This window comes from Seriola aureovittata, chromosome 3, assembly GCF_021018895.1.
Source record: "Seriola aureovittata isolate HTS-2021-v1 ecotype China chromosome 3, ASM2101889v1, whole genome shotgun sequence".
NCBI classification, from domain to species: domain Eukaryota; kingdom Metazoa; phylum Chordata; class Actinopteri; order Carangiformes; family Carangidae; genus Seriola; species Seriola aureovittata.
In genome coordinates this window covers 2,670,906-2,688,669 of record NC_079366.1, presented here as the reverse complement: position 1 = coordinate 2,688,669, position 17,764 = coordinate 2,670,906, and the positions used below count along the sequence as shown (strand labels likewise).

General features: G+C 42.4%; 1 protein-coding gene across 3 annotated transcripts in view; it reads right to left on the bottom strand.

Moving 5' to 3' along the window:
• The window catches only part of LOC130166200 (glutamate receptor 2-like), an 80,360-nt gene that overhangs the window by 22,763 nt on the left and 39,833 nt on the right, over positions 1-17,764 (bottom strand). For 2 of the 3 annotated variants that reach the window (XM_056371624.1, XM_056371623.1), the window contains exons 15-17: positions 17,245-17,443; positions 15,500-15,747; positions 4,935-5,049 (exon numbers count right to left, since the gene is read on the bottom strand). In XM_056371624.1, coding sequence (XP_056227599.1) covers positions 4,935-5,049; positions 15,500-15,747; positions 17,245-17,443 — 562 coding nt within the window. Of the gene's footprint in view, positions 1-4,109; positions 4,225-4,934; positions 5,050-15,499; positions 15,748-17,244; positions 17,444-17,764 lie in introns of all 3 variants that reach the window. The other variant, XM_056371625.1, reaches the window with a different exon arrangement.

Genomic DNA, 17,764 nt, shown 5'->3' with positions numbered 1-17,764 from the left:
TCAGTTTCTCTTCCCATTTCCAGAGTCAGGTCTGTGTAGGAAAACCAGCTGGTGGACCGTGAGGCAGTATTAACTGACCAGTGTCTTCATCCCTGAAAAAGGTCTGTTTTCTATCACATTTACAAGATTTTTCAGTTTTTGGTGACCTGGGTCAGTTTATCACTGACTGTGTTTCCATTAACCTGCTTAATGCACAATTTGAAATTGTCCACTGAAAAACCAGTAATGGCAACGTGAATTTTGAAAAAAAATTGTCAAATGTGGCAAAAACATTACTACGCTCTGATGAGGCAGTTTTTCAGACTATTGCACAAAGCAATATTTCGTAAAAGTGAAATGGAAACACTTTTTCTGCATTTAAGTCACATCCAAAGACATTCTAGACTATTATCTCCCAAAAATCCCTGATACGTAGCCGCTGTCAAATATAAGGGGTTTGCCTTTCCATCATTAGATGCACCAGACGCCCTGGTCACCTTCGACTGAATACTACAGCGGACAGCAACAATTAACAGATGATTGAAATCCATCACCATGTTTAACTGGAATGACATCGTGAGAGGAGAAAACCAGCTTTATTGACATAATATCACTCAGTGGAAACACAGAACATTCACAACTGTGTTCTGTGGACTTTTCTAAAAACTCACTTCTATTCAGCACAAAAACTGCAATGGAAACACAGCTAGTGACCTTTGCACCATTCAAGGTTTTTTCACTGAGACATGAGCTGCTGACATTTCAGTAAAAACTGGAAGAATAAGGGAGTTCTAAAACTTCATATATACATATATAGATGTAAATGTGTATGTATATGTATGTATATAACACACACACATAGGTATATGTACTGTATATACGATATGATCAGATAATATGTGATATGACATTGTTCCTTAGAAGTATACTGAGGCCTTGTTCTGTTGCATTCAGTGTTCCTCAGCAGACAGTGAGGCATTGATAAACACATTGGGCCTCATGCAAGAGCATTCTTCTCTTCTTGTCCTAAAATCCTCTCTGAGGTTTGTTCGTACGAGTTCCAAGTCAGATTCACCTAACAGTCGTAACCGGACAAGCTTGTCTTAATTCGCTCATTTCAGACAGGTGAATACCACCTGTCCAGAAGGAGGAGCCGTATAAGGCTTCCTGCTCCGCTTCCATCGTGAGAAAAATATCCCAGACAAGTAAAAAGATGAATTTCAGTTTCAGAAATCAGATAAAACCTTCAGCAGAGTCAGAGGTCGAGTCGTTTAATCCAGAGACATGAAGGTAAATCTGTCAGTGACGTCATCAGAGCAGCACTGTCCTGTGACAGAAACATAGAGGGACGGTTCAAGCCTCGTCAACTAAGATACCGAATTTCATTTATGGTAAGTTGTTGTATTTTTCTGCAGTGTGGACCCATGCTGAGTCAGCAGCAGGCGTACCGGACCTCGGTTGTTATGCTTATAATAATAAACACACAAACTGTACCGAGAGGGGCGTGCCTACCTTCGTCACCAAGGTTACTATAATAACGGTCATGGCTTGGTTAGGTTAAGGAAAAGATGGTGATTTTGGTTAAAAGTAGTACTTCCTCAACATCAGTTAATCTTTGTTGTCATGGTTACATTAATAACAGCAAATGGTCATGGATAACAGAAACATGAACTAGTTTCACATGGGAATCAAACAGCGCTCTCCTGTTTCATATTCATCCATCCACCACGACCTCCTCCTGACGTGGACTTTGTCTCTCTTTATACTACGTCACCGCACTTTTCCCTTTGCTCCTGTCATAATTACTACGACCACTAGATGTCGCCTAGCAGCAAAACGTAACTATGGGTCATAATAACCTGCTGCACAGACGACCTGTGGGCTCATTTTGTACAGGAGGACAGTCTCTTCTGTTCAAGTCTGGAAAACCCACTTCGCTCCAAGTATGAGAAAACTGGAGAATACGACCAGTTCTCTGGAATGGCGGGAACTGATCTTTTCCAACAATCTGTTCTGATATGAGGCCCAATGTGCTTCCATCTGCAAAGCTGATTCTGTGAAACCTCTGGGAACCTGCATTGCTAACATCATGTTTGATATGTGACTCAGTCTTAATGCTTTAGCATGCAAAGCGTTGTTTAAAGCAAGTAAATATTTTCTACATTGTAGAACTGCAGACATCAGAACTATGAAACAACACGGGGAATTATGTAGAAAAAAAAAAAGTTTCATTTTTTAGATTCTTCAGTAGACACCATTTACCTTGATGACAGCTTTGCACAATGTTGGCATTATCTTAAACAGCTTCATGAGGCAGTCACCTGGAATGGTTTTCAATTAACAGCTGTGATTGGTCAAAAGTTAATTAGTGGAATTTTTGTTGCCTCGTCTTTATGTGTTTGAGACCATCAGTTGTGTTGCGTCGTGGTCATGTTGGTGCACAGTAAATAGCTCTATTAGACAACTGTACTTATCCATATTATGTCAAGAACTGTTCAACTAAGTCAAGAGAAAACAGTCCATCATTACTTCAAGACATGAAGCTCAGTCAATCCAGAAAAGTGCAACAACTTTGATTTTACAACAGTTAGTTCTGACCAAGTCATTTGATTGGATGAGAGTCATCCCATGAGGGCTGATAACAGCACTGGGACCTTTAACTACATGTATCACTCCGCTTTACAGGTGATCTACTAACAATTAATTAGCGTTACAACGGTCGTTACCTGTCTTAGATTGTAACAAACTTTGCAAAGGTGAAAATAATTCCAGAAATAACATTTGAATTAAATGATGTCTTGTCGTCAGAAGAGGATGAAGGGAAGAGACCGTGATACTGCAGCACACACCCCCAGGTGCACTCATATGACATCATTAGGTCAAGAAAATGTTTATGTATTGCTTAGCAACAATCTAGTACCAGTCCTGTTGCAGAAGGGTTAAGGTCAGGGGTAGCCAAATAAATGATGAAATAAACAAACTAATCATAATCATAAGGAGAAGTTCACCCGCCTCAGCAGCAGCTCAGATTAAGAGTCAACATGAATGCTTCACAGAGGTCAAGTACTGACACATCTCAACATCCAGTGTCTGAAGGAGACTGTGTGAATCAGGGGTGCTGGTGAATTGAAGGCACACTTAACCAGCATCACTACCACAGCATTCTGCAGCCACATGCCATCCTATTACTAGGACCATCATTTGGTTTTCAACAGGACAATGATCCACACACATCCAGGCTGTGTAAGGCCTAATTAACTAGGAAGGAAAGTGAAGGGGTACTGCATCTCATGACCCGGCCTCCACAGTCACCTGACCTAAACCCAGCTGAGATCGTTTGGGATGAGCTGGACCGCAGAGTGAAAGAAAAAGCAGCCAACAAGCGCTCAACATACATGAACTCCTTCAGGACCGTCAGAAACCATTCCAGGTGACGACCTCATGAAGCTGGTGAGAGAATGAAGAGCGACCACAGCTGTCATCAGAGGTAAAGGAGGCTCCTTTGAGGAGCCTCTAAAAGCATTTAGAATCATTTACACTGTTTTTGTTTACATAATTCCATATGCATTATTTCACAGTGTTGATGTCTTCAGCTTCCTTCTACAATGTAGGAAACAATAAAGAAAAACCACTGAATTAGAAAGTGTGTTCAAACTTTACACATGCACTGTATGTAGTTTGTAAGTATTGTAAATAAATCTCCATCTCTTACTTTACAGACATTACCTTAGCAACAACAATTTCAGACAGACAGACGGATGGACGGACAGACAGCCTTTGACTTGTGATAAAAACAGACAGAATAAAAAATAAAAGCCTAACTGCTGATACAATGTGGATTCAGTGGGTTTGAGCTCATTCTGTTTTCAGGACATCACCTCTTTGTCTTTTATCGACATTAAACTTATGATACTTACAGTGTGACAGGTGGACCTCCATGTGGTTGACATGACTAACAGCTGTAACTAACCTGTGCTAAGCAGACTGTGTGAGGACTTTACAGATACACACACATACACTGTAGGACTACTGTAATCTCTCACTGACACATACAGAACCAAGATTACTGTGCATGTTAAATATGAGAACAGACAGTGTGTTTGGTTGATCCACAGACATATACAACTAACCTTATTGGTGGAGTCCTTGAAGCCACACTCTCCTTTATCGTACCACCACTTGTTTTTCATCTTGTCTAGGGTCCCTTGCTCATTCAGTTTCAATACGGCAAGGTTTACTGGCACTCTTCAATGGGAATAACATAAATAACATCATTATCAATGTTATCTTATGTTATTAGTGGGGCAGCGGTTCTCACGCTCTGGTCCAGCAGCCAAAAGAGGGCCTATCCTGTTTGTCGTTAGCATAACACCACGCTGACAGGAGTGATTGGTTCATTTTGGAGGAAGGAGTTTTAAAGCAGACACTCTCCGTCTACTGTCAAATGCTAAATGGTAATATGTTTGAGTCCCATGTTGTTGGGGCCCCTCTGTTTGGCCCCTGAGACAGAGGATGAGATGTGCTGCATTGAAAAGCCTTTCTGCTCCTGCAGCAGCAGCAGTTTTCCCCCGGTCACACACCATTTATCAGCTGTTGCTACCATCTGGTGTGAGGTCACCTGACCCTGGACTCACCCCTGAAGCCTGCCCTGACCCTGACCTCAACCAAACAGGGCGCAACACATCAGTGAAAGAAGCAGCATCAACAAAAACGCCACCTGCTGGTGGTGCTGATCAGTGACCACATCTGGCTTCTGTCTATAAACATGCATCTGTTCTTATGTTAATGTGAAGGCTGTAGCTCGACGTTGCTAACATGGCTGTGGCGTTGTAGCTGTGCTGCTTCTTTACATTGTTTTTACACATGATAACCCAGTATTACCTTTTGTGTGTGTGTGTGTGTGTGTTGTTTAGGTGTGTGTGTGTGTGTGTGTGTGTGTGTGTGTGTGTATTAACCTTGCTCTCCCCTCCTCCGCTGCCGCATTCTCCCTTGTCATACCACCACTTGTTTTTCAGTTTGTCCAGCAGCCCCTGCTCGTTCAACTTTAACACCGCCAGGTTCACCGCATTTCTACATGAACACAGTGGCTGTTAGCAGTTCAGGTGTCATGTCAGTCTTCCTGCTGGTATTCATGTTAGCAGCATCAACTCTGACTCCTGAGCATGAACAGTTACACACAGCTGCAACAACTCCCCTTTCTTAGCAGCAAACTTATCACTATGAGCTTAGCTAGATTAGCATTAGCATAAGCATGTCTCAGCAGCTAGCTGAGTAATATATGCATGTCTTACAGATACAGTTGGGTTCTGAGAGCCAGTTCTTTTTTATCAAATCATTATTTATCAGAAAAGATCACTACACAAAACATCCACTCATCAGCCTCTCATTGACCTTTGTTGTGTATATCTGTGTTATGGTCTGCTACTTTGGTGTTGTCTGGTCATCTGCTCTGTGAGGTGTTTGAGTGTCTTCTGTAGCTCTGGCCTTCAGCTCTACTGGTTATGGAGACACACCAACATCACTAATCTGGTCACATGACTAAAACCAGGGTCCAACAGGGCGACAGGAACAAGCTGTCAGGTAATCAGACTGAAACACCTGAGTAGAGATGAAACGGTTTCACGCTAAGCCGCTATAAAAATGCCAGATGGTTAGTATTACCGTTTAAATTCAACCATCACTCTGTGGTTGATTACCGGGGGTTAATTACTGTGGTTAATTTAACTCGTTAGGTACTGTACCATCAACCAGCAACCATCTCCCAGACACGTGGAGGAAAGCAGTGACAGCTCCTCTGGATCAGGACTAACTGTTTGCTGCAGCTCACCAATGAATGACACACTAACAACTTTTTAATCTTGTGCCATGTTTTCCTTTTTTCACTGCAGTACTTCTTTTAAATGGTGTTGAAGTTTCTCAGTTTTCTCTGTATGTCCACGCCTCTGTGGAGCACTTGTGTCTGACTGGTGCATGTGCTTGGAGAATTTTCAGCCTTCTGATATAGTTTTTCCACCAACATTAGCAGGTAGAAGCAGGTTTTGTAAATGCGTGTAAACCTGATAAAAATGCGACTGTACAGTGGCCCTGAGGGCTCAACGCACTGCAACACATGCACTGCAAATCACAACACATGCAAGAAGTGTTTCCAGGGGACTAAAAAGTGATGAATCTGGCTGGGACTCACTGTTCAATGCCCAATTGTGACTTCTGAAGTTAAAAGCATTGAATAACAAGTGCGTCACAGCAGGTTCATCACTTTTTTTCTTTTTAAGCTATTTTTCTGAGAGAGAGAGAGAGAGAGAGAGAGAGAGAGAGAGAGGATGATATGGCGCAAAGAGCCACGGGCTGGACTAGAACAATGGTTAGGATTAGTTAGGATTACCCCCACGCCCCCAACCCCCATGAAACACTTCCGTTGTGTTGTTGGACAGAACTTTGTGTATTTGCATGTGTTTTCTTAAACTGAGCTCTCAGGGCCACAGTACGACTGACTTCTCTTCCACTGCCAGAGGAGTATGTGTTTCTGTTCGGAGAGGACACATATAACTGCAGAGAGTGATGTCATCACATGCACTTACAGAGCACACGCGCAGGGGAGAAACAGCAAGCTGCTAGCTGCTGTGCTAACTAGATAAAACAGATCCATGGCGTTTCATCCCAGGTTTGTGCTGCTGTCAGTGTCGGAGTCTCTGTGAGACGCTTCGATCGCCGATTGTGTGTTTTTGAAACTTATATTGGGGCTGCAGCTTCACTCTGTCATCCCTGAACAGTGTGGTCTGTGGTCTGGTCTATTTTCACTGTGCTGGACAAGTGACAAGTGTGCGTTCACAGTGTCTCTTCTCTGAAAGACGTTAGAGCAGGAAAATAATAATATTCCCTTGTTAACAGAATGGACATGCAGCAGGCAAACCCAGGACTAATACTGGTCCCTGGTCCTCAGCTGAGACACAGAGCAGTTCATTATTTTAATGTTTAGATGCAACAAAAAGTGCTGCTGATGACTTATTTGTGGTTTATATTACTGTATAAACATTTTCAGCATATTTTAACACTATATAATACACTATAGATAATAGTGATAACTGTGATCGTTTCATCTCTGCACCTGTATCAGACGCTGACCTCTGGTTCATCACCGTGTTCAGTGTGACTGTACCTGATAGAGCTGACGGCCAAACAGCAAAAGAACTGTGACTAACGCTGGTTTTCCTTTCAGTCAGACTGAAGCTGCAGCACAGAAACAAGGCTAAGGTTTAGGTCAGGGCACCACTCTGCCCACATCACTAAACAGAGGGGCCCGTCTCTGGAGGGAGGATCTGGCTCTGTCACGTCAGTTTCAGACCCTCAGTAACAACTTAAGATCCATAGTTCTGGATCAGGACTTGAGCCTCTGGGTCGTACTACAATTACATCTGGTTTGTTTTCATCAGATTAAAGGAGTACCTACTCTAGTTTGTACCACATGACTAGACCGGGGGCTGGTTGCACAAAGTTAGCCACTGACTGGTGCTTATACAAGTGTATATGCAAACCAGGGCATCACTGTATGTGGCTAAGCTAACAGCAGAGGACTTGTGTGTTTACTTTAAGGGTCCCTTAGCTTCATGCTAATTTCTAAAACCTTTTCTAATAGCCTACATGTCTCATTGTTTGTCCTGTAATTTACTCTTATTTTGAAGGGGAATTAATTTAGACCAGTCAACGATTCAGTCTGATCATTTCTTAATTGTCCTTTACTGTTACTAATATAAATGTGTTAGTTTACCACTCGTACTGACTCTGGCTTGACGATTTGATGTTATGGTTGTAGCCACACCCATGGGAGGGGCTAAGACTGTCCAATGACACACACCTGAGTCAGTTTGCTAGTTGTTTATATCTGTGTTGTTGAGATGTTGTAGTAGTGAGACTGAAAACAGAGCAGGATAATTCTGACCTGTAATTAAAAATAATACCAGAACCTTTTTAGTTTTGGTGCTCTCTTTAATACTTTAGTACTTTCTCTTTAATGAGCGAGTACTAACAGTACCAGGAGAGCACTTTCATCTGTTCCCTTTAATTATACTAACGAATGACATGACAGGTATCAGAGGTTAAATACCTGGGGAACAGCAGGAAACTAACTGCCCTGTGAAATAAAGACTTCTTTTTCTAACCTCATTCTGTGTTTGCTCTGCATCATCCCACAGCTCCCCTCACACCTGTTCTAAACATGCTGGGGGCTCCACCCACTTCATGCAACCATGGTCACCCCCCCCCCCCCTCAGTTCATCCAGCTGATGTTGAATATCGATTTAAAGGAACATGTGTCTGAATGCAGATCACAGATTGTGCTGAGTAAAGAGCCGTCCACACCATGAACTCCAACTGAAGATAACATCGTTTTAAACATCGTGAGTCCACACAACGACTGTAATGATGACAGTGGTGAACAATATTGGGGATCACTTTGATGAACAATATAAACACTGACAGCCAATTAAAATGCATTTGAGTTTACAGGGAGTCACATTCAGAAAATAGAATAATGGACTAATGTATGAACCGTAGTAGAGGAGGGCGATCCGATGATCTTGGATGATCTATCTCTGTCATATGATCCACTTCAATTACTCATACTGATCGCCTCATTAAGAAGTTTCTATATTTAGATACATTAAATTAAATTTTTTTTAAAAAAGTTAAGTCTCTGCTAACCAGACCATGTTAACTGTTAAACAGCTCGACCACTAACCGGAGCTGGAGACAACAAAAACCACTGTCACCAGCTGCAGTCCAAGATGGTGGAGTGACAGTCAGTCCACAGGACCAGAGACCTGCTGCAGGCAGGGAGACAGGAAGAGGGACGAGCTGGGGCAGAGACTAAACTTTCAAATTAAAACACTTCCACATGGCACCTCATGAAAATAAAATTAAATAAATAAATAACAGCGCTGTCCAAATGAATACTCCATATGAACTACGAGAAAAGTCTGATTGGTTGTGACAGTTTGTCAACAAAAGACAGCATTGTGGGTGAAGAGTAGCAGTGAGCAGACAAACATCTGACGGAAGCGGCAAAGCGCTGGAAAGATACGAATCACAACTTCCAGTCAGGACTTTCAAAATAAAATCAGAGCGGAAACATGATTCAGATCATGGCTTGTGATTCAACTCAATTAGATGGTCATGAACTTTTTGCCAGATTGCCCACAACTTCTTACTTACTTTTGGTTTTATTTTCTTTTGTTGCTCTATTGATTTCCTTGTTTTAACACACCTACTTATGCACTACACGTTGCCTCTATTCTCTGTGTCTTTTATTGCTGTTTTGTTTTTATGTTTGTACAACACTTTGTAACTCTGTTTTGAAAAGTGCTATATAAATAAAGTTATTATTACTATTAAAGAGTAGCACTCAGAACACAAAGGTGTATTTGTTCCACACAATGGGTGGATTAGTAAAATGGTCATTGAACATATTACCTATCAGTAATAAAGTGAAGTCACTGGCATAAACAGCATCTCTCTCTCTCTGTCTCTCTGCCTGTCTCCCTCTCTGTCTCTCTCTCCTTTTATTCATATTCTTATTAAAAGAATAATGATAAATAAAAGCGAAATAGAAGCTAAATCAAGTGCTTTATCAATATCTTTCATTTCTGTGACCTCTTTTGTGTAAGCCAATTGATGCGACAGGAAACACTTTCAGGTGCAGTGTGATAGGTCATCACCTGGGGACTGTCTAAAGAACATCATCGTTCATCAGAGTGGACGCTCACATCCTTATCATTATCGATACAGTTATTGTTCTTGGTGTGGATGGCTCTTAACGTGGCCCAGAGCGCTCAAATAACTTTATCTTAAGAAAACACAAGCAAATAGACAAAACACAAGCAAAGACAGAAACGCATTGCAAGTAGCACAACAGAAGTGTTGTACAAAAACCTGTACAAGGCTTGCAAACATGCCACATCCAGCAGGGCAAACAATGGTTGGCAGCCCAGGTTATTATGGGCTGTATCTGCCACAGTGAGGTTAGAACAAGAGCTTTGGGTCCACTTAACCTGAACACAGCATCATGTCTGAGAACGCTTGAATTATTTTAGGCTTTAAAAACTTTGTAGTATTCATTCTTGCATCACGGCAGATCCAAGACTAAATCTGACCAAGTTAACTTGACTAGACTAGGCTAATACATCTTTGTGCAGCCAGCTCAGCGGTTTGTTTTAATGGGCCTTTTTTTATCATGTCATGGATTTCTGAATCTTCTAAAGAGCCTCAGTCCAGCAGGAAGAGCTTTATAAATAACAGTAATGAAGGAATGGCAGGCCAATGTAGTTGCTAGTGGTATCTCATGCATCAATCAAGCAAACTTGTCTACAGAGAACGTTGTGTATCATGGCTGGAGCCAATCCCAGCTGACATTGGGAGGCAGGGTACACCTGGACAGTGGTCAGTCTATCTCAGGGCTCATTGTTATATTATTGTGTCATGATTTGAATATGAAACTCATGTGAATTGAACAGTTCAATTTTGTGTTTTTTTCTGAACTGAACCCAACATTTAGATTATAACATGAATCATCTTTGACTGCAGCTGTGGCAACATGGGAAAAAAAACACATTAAATGACAGCAGTGAAATCATGCTAGGAGCAGAGACATGTAGATTATCATGTTTGTATTCAGTGAATAATTCAACCATGATTTAGAATCAATTCAAAAGTTTTCTTAAGTGCAAATTGTAGAATATTTATATGTCTCTGGTTCTACCATGGTATAGTACCACAACGGCAGTCACACAGTAGGATAAGGGTCGGACTTAAAGCTACATTAAGCGATATTTTTGTCTTAAAATTGGGTTAAGTGATGTAAAAGGGTTGACAGTGATGAGTCACCACCCTGCTCTGTAACTTCTCTAAACTCACTGCTTTGGTTCTCCAGTCCAACCCCAATGGTTCTCAGTGACTCTCCCCCCCTGTACAACCATCACACCAACAGGCCTTAAATCAGACAAAAGTCAGAGAGGTTTAGTCTGTTTCTTTTGCTCATCATATCTCTGGCCTATATGTATAGATTCATGTCAAATCAACAATAACCAGATCAAGCTAACTCGTATATGCATGTACGAGGACCAGGGGCCAGTTGCACGAAACACCTTTTCTACCTCTAAGTCTGACACTTAAGGTTTAATTTCTCCTTTGCTGAGGGAGTTACTTCAGGATGTTGCACAGAATCTCCTAAAAAGGTTTCCTTACTTTAGGAAAAAGGTTATCATTTACAGCAGTGAAAGAGATTTTAAGCAGTAAAATTTTACTGTTTCCATGGGGACCATTTGTTTGCTGGCATTAGCTTGTACCTGTTAACAAGGAACCCGGCAACATTACACAGGACTGTGCTGCTCTCTCAACCTCCTGTCAACGGGAACTTCACAGAAACCTTAAGGAAAAGACTTAAAGGTGTTTTTTGCAACTGCTTTTATTTTAAGGAAACCTTAAGTCAGACTTAAAGGAAAATCTAGTGAAAATCAAGTGTTTTGTGCAACTGGTCCCAGGAATGAAAGGTCATTGAAGACTGTACTGACATTCAACACGTCAACAACATTAGCCTGGTAGCTAGCCTTGATGATGCCATTCAAAACATGACCACACCCATCAATTGAGCCACTGGATTAATATGAATAGAAATGTAGTCATGTCTTTCTCCTACAGCCTGTTTTTCATATTGTATAAATGTCTTAAAGCTCCATATTTTCCTCTTCTCTTGTGTTTTATTTTAAGTGTTGATCCATAAGAATATATACTTGTGGTTTTAAGAACCAAAAACGATCTCAATGTATTTTTACATCTCCTCTCTCAGGCTTCTCTCTGGAGCTGTAGTATCAACAGGTTGGTGAGCCAATCAGAATAGAGGAGGCTCTGAGCCTCTCTTCTGATTGGGGCTTGGTGACTGCCTTGTTGTGACATCACAAATTTCCATAAGTCCTGACGGTTTAAAGGCTCACTTGAATAACTCCTGGGCAGCTAGCAGGGCAGTATCATCAGCCCCTTTTAAACAGATATATCCAAATATATTACCTTTAAGAAGACCCCTCATGCTGCCTTGGCTTGTTTATACTGAGCAGAACAAATCCGGCATGATGCTGCTCCTTTGTGTGAGTTAAGAGAGCTCGTCAGCGTTCAGGAATCAGAGGTGTGACATTTATCACAGCAGCCTCTTGCAGGCTTTTTACACAGGCTGTGTAACAGCTGTGTTGCAGTAAGAGGTGTGTGTTTTCAGCTGGTAAACCTGGTTTAACAACACAGATGAAGGAGGTGTATGTGAAGGCTAACAGCTAATAGTCCTCTACATCTCCTTAGCTCTGTATTTCTCTTTAGCCATATAGCCCCGCCCACTTTTGAGGGATCCAATCACTTTTTGATCATTTGGTTTGAGTCCAACTAAACCCTCTCCACATATTCTGTTTCATTCGGAAATATGTCACAACTCATCTCATCTGCTTCCTCCTACCAGTCTGTCCCAGCTGGAGCTCTGGTCTGCAGAGGTGCTAGTCCCAGTTTCAGATAATAGATCTGCTGTGAACTGGACTAGTCACTATTCTGGAGTATACATGACCCATTACTATGAGTTACTGCTGTACTTTAGTGTTTAAAAAAAAAAAAAAAAATCGCTTAATGCAGCTTTAACTGCAAATTTGAATTATACAGTAGCAGTGATCATCATTAAAAACATTCTGCAGAATACAGGCAGGGCAGACAGAACTGTACAGAACCACACAGAATCATACAGCCATCTGCAGTGTGCTGAAAAGACAAGAGTGAGAAACACAGTGGCTTGCATGCAGCAAAACACACACACACACACACACACACACACACACACACACACACACACACAGTGATGCAGTCAACATCGTAGTCATGTAGAATGAAACAGGAGGCGGGGTCTTTCCTGTCTCTGAGGGTGTGTCTGACTGTCCAAACACACACCTGCTGCAGCACCATCAGGGAAGAGGATGTTCATGGCCAATAGGCTGCAATTTAAAGCTAAACATTAAATATGATGACTCTAATTAAAGTTATAATCTGTAACTTTCCCACATTAAAATGTCTAAAAATAATTAGAGTTGAGTTGTGTTCTTACATTATCACAAATGTTTCCATTAATTCTCAAACCAAAGAAATCATCATATCCTCTATGATCATTTGTCAGTGTGTTTGTCCGCCAGAAGCTCAACATTGACTTTTATCACATACACTTTTTACATCTTGGTGGTTTTTAACTCTATATTTGAACTAGATGAAGGATTTTAGTCGTCGGACGTCTGGATCTGAAGTTATCAGAGAAACAAGCTGAGGAAATGTTAGACAGCTCAGCTCCCAGCTGCTGGAGACGTCCTGTCCTGTGTCCCTGAAGAGCGTCTGCGAATCACTGAATTTTTTTTTTTTTTTTTTTTTAAGAGACCCCTAGAGGCAGAAGTTACAGACTGTGGGTTTAACTGTATTTTTATTTTTCTAATAAATGTTGGCCCTGACAATTAGGGTTCCAAACGTGAGTATAAATGGGGAGCAGCTCCTTCCCTGTCCGTCTCATGTGGACTCCAGAGTAAAGATGTCCTGTTCTATCACTGTACATGGTTTGTTTGTGTAACATGAACTTTATTATATCTACAGGTTTTATATTTATCAAGACAGTTTACACAGTTCAAAGTATAAGACTGTGTTATTCTATATTTTTCTTATGGTCAACAAATCCGTCAAATAACCGGCAATGTGTTGGCTGTTCTTAACACTTACTGACTTCCACACTGACTTCCCTGCTGAGGTTCTCACCGTCACAACAGTCTCAGAAACAGAACGACTCGTCCAGAGTGATCTCCGGAGGGACCAGACACTGTTTCAGATGCCGTTGTTGGTTTGGTTAATCCCCCCCCCCACTGTAATGTGCAAACGCAAACGTGTTAATGCACATTCAAAAGGAAGTACATTGGAGTCTGACGCTGAGAGGGCGGGGCCAACATGTCTGTGGCTGCATCTTTCTGGAAAATGATTTGAACTTTCTCATTTTATTTAGGTGACAGTGAACTGTCAGATCTCTGCGGCCGCTGAAATGAGATGTTTGAAGTCAGAATGGGAAGGGAGAGAGTATCTGCTCCTCAGATCTCTACCTGCTTTATGTCACTGACAATCACTTCCTGAAAAGAGAAGGAAGCTGTTCTGGCACGAGGCCTGTTGTGTGACAGCAGGTCTCACGAATATGTTGAATGATTCTTCTCTTCATTAAATTTTTGTTGATTTCATGAATTAAACCTTGTGTTGTTTAATCCCATGTCCGGCAGGGTTGTATGCTGTCACCTGTGTGCTCTTGCAGGTGTGTGTGTCCTTGTGCACAGACAGAGTGATACTGCACAGTGTGTCTGGCTTCTCTTTTATTTTTATTTACAGTTTTTCTATATTCATCTTTTCTCTTGGTTTCTGAAAGTGATTTAAGAAACTGAAAATGAAATAGAACAAAAACCACTGTCTGTAGTGGCACTCAGTTAATTGGAATTAATTAAGTTGAACAAAGTCTCCATTTTCCTTGCTAAGAACCTTCCTGAGAAACAGCTGCCTTGAAAAATCTAGAAAACTGGAATAAAAAGGGAAGTTCACGTGAATAAATGACTAAAATCTCATCTGTAATAAAGAAATCAATTGTTTCTTTGGGAAGGAGACACAGTGCAATGGAAAACAAATGTACACATACGTAGACATACACACACACACACACACACACACACACACACACACACACACACACACACACACACACACACACACACACACACACACACACACACACACACACACAAAAAGGTGTTCAGATGACAAACTCATGGACAACACCCCCTTGATCCAGGTCTTGAAGAACCAGCTCATCGTGAACCTGCAGCCAGATTCTCCTCAGTAGAAACAGATGAGGTCACTTTGAATGGACATGGATCAAGCAGAGGATGGCTGACAATAAGACCTGAAATCTTAACTCAAACAGCCCTTCCCCAGTTGTCACGGCAACCACCACTAGCCATTGGTCAGAGGTGGTAGCCATGGTGAGAATACAAACCACTGCGATGATGTCATCAGGGTAGGTGGATTATTATAACAACGAGTAAGCCGCCATGCTCCATTCATCACACTCGCATACTGCAACACCCAACTGGCACTAAGGCTTGGGACCAGACTACATCGCTCCCCATGGTGGGACACTTTCCTGAGCAGGGCTGCACCTGAGCACAGCCTCAGCTCATACACTGGCTGATGACCACCTGACTGCTACAGCAGGCACTCAGCCAGTGTTTCTACTGATCATGACCTCAGGACGCTGAGGGAGATTCCAAATGCACAGAGCGCGAGGCCACTGCGTGAGTGGCACTGTCAGAGTTTAGAGTGTGGAGAAATGAGCCGAGTGGATGGGGAGAGGGACAGTATGCTAGGCAGCAGGTTAGTAGTGTGAATGGTACATGGCAGTGCAGGTTGGCTAGCATTGTTATACTGATCCACCCACCTTAATGGTGATCCTTTGGGCGTGGCGATGCCGTAGCCCTTGGAGTCCAGGTTTCCTCCCACTTTCATGGTGTCACAGGGTTTCCTTTGCTCGATGTACTCATTCATGGTGGACTCCAGCAGGTAGGCGTACTTCCCTTTGGACTTCCTGACACGCAGGACACCCTCCGACGTCTTCTTGACGAAGACGGAGGGTTCTGCTGACTTCATGTACTGCCACATCTTGTCAAACAAGGCGATTTTAGAGCGCTAAAAACAGAGACAGACGCAGATGAGACACTGTGACGTAGTGTGTACCCTGTCAATTCTGAAGCACAGGGTACTTCAAGGTGGAGCTTTCCTGTAAACAACAGTGTACTAATAAGCATGGTGAACACAGCTATTTTATTTGAATCTATAATTTTATTCAGATCCATAATTGTGTCAGTCTCCTTCCATTACTACAGGGCCATGAACAGCACTGGGTTGGACGAAGGGGATTTGTTTAAAGAACAGAGGCTGGAGGTGGAGGGAGACATAGAGTGTGTCCACACTGAGCTGGTTACACAGGGACTCCCAACCTTTTTGGATGTGTTGACTAAGCATCAACCTCCATGGCTGAAAAATGAAGCCAACACTGTAGTACCAAAAACTGCAGTTCCTCTAAAGACCACTAGAGTCTGGCTCAGGTCTGGCTCCAACAGCGAGTCAATCTCCATAGACTCACAAGTTGAATTGTCCAACTTTAGAACTTTAGCAGAAATGTCCCTTTTACAGCCTGGTAAAGAAAACAGTTTTGGTCTCTAAAACTAATTTCGTACCTCGTGACAACGGTTTATATAACTCACCTGTTTATATTTTATTAAGGCTTAAAGTTCTGTATAATTGAGGGCATGGCCGGTTTGAGTGACAGGTGTATTTGTGGTGTTGATTCTTCACATATCAGACAGATAATTGGTGAAGATTTTCCTCCTGTTTTTACAGGTGAATGAAACTCTAGTATTATTTATCTGTATGTTAGCACTAATTACCAGGAATCAGTGACTGCACCCACCATACCTGGCTTGTTATCTTAGCTCTTTTACTTGCTAATTTGCCCCTCCTCTTTGTCCATTTTTTGGATTATCTGGGAGTTATGGGCTGCCAAGATGGCAACAGTGGAGCAGCTCACGCTGAGCTTCAAAACCACTCTTCAGAAACCTGTGGGTGACGTCATAGAGGTTATGTCCATCTTTATTTACAGTCTATGGTGTGGACCAGCAGACTGTCAGAGTGGTCTCACAGAGCAGGACCAGAGAGTTTCCACATCGATCTCCTTCATTCAGAAATCCAGACTCCATTTATTGCTTCACTCAACGGTGGATCGTGGAAAGATTTAAGATGAGCACAGAGAATCATTCTCTCTTCAGTAGATGAAGGTGAAAACAAACTCTGACCATCATCTTCATCATTCTGCACGATGAAGCTCAAACATCCTTGTGTGCAGATAGGATGTGTGATTGGTTCTCCGAGCAGAGCTGGACTGTAACAGTTTGTTAGCTCAGTGTTTGTGTGACTTCTTCACTCTGCTTTTCACAGCTATGTGTACTTTGACCTCTGACCTATGGGAGACTGTGGAGTTAGACAGCTCTCTCCACCACTGTCATCCAAACACCACATGAGGCCAGGAGGCCTCCACGCTCTGTTCAGAAACAACAGCTCTCTCCTTTCATCTGCCTACTTTCATCTGAACATGTCAGCTTTGTGTGGCCCTAAAGAAGTTCTTACCCTGAAGAACTCCTTGGTGGATCCAGAGTCCAGGGTGCCATATGCGATCTCTGTCTGTTTAGCCAGGTCCTCAGCACTCTCAATGGGAGACACCATCCTCTCCACGGTCAGGAAGGCAGCCAGGTTGGCCGTGTATGATGAGATGATGATCAAAGTGAAGAACCACCACACACCCCCCACTATACGACCTGACAGAGATCTATACACACACACACACACACACACACACACACACACACACACACACACACACACACACACACACACACACACACACACACACACACACACACACAAGCAGGCCAGAGTGTGCTGTTATTACAGGATACTGAGTACAGAGTCTAGCGCAACCACTGATGACCTCTGACCTTTGTGGGAGTTTCCTCTGGTCTCAGGACACAGAGGCTGTGTCCCGATTCAGGGGCTGCATCCTTCAGGGAACACAGTCTACAACAGCTACGTAGGGCCACACTTTCGAAGGCCGAACTGAAATGAGACGTCTGATCTACTAAGGATATTC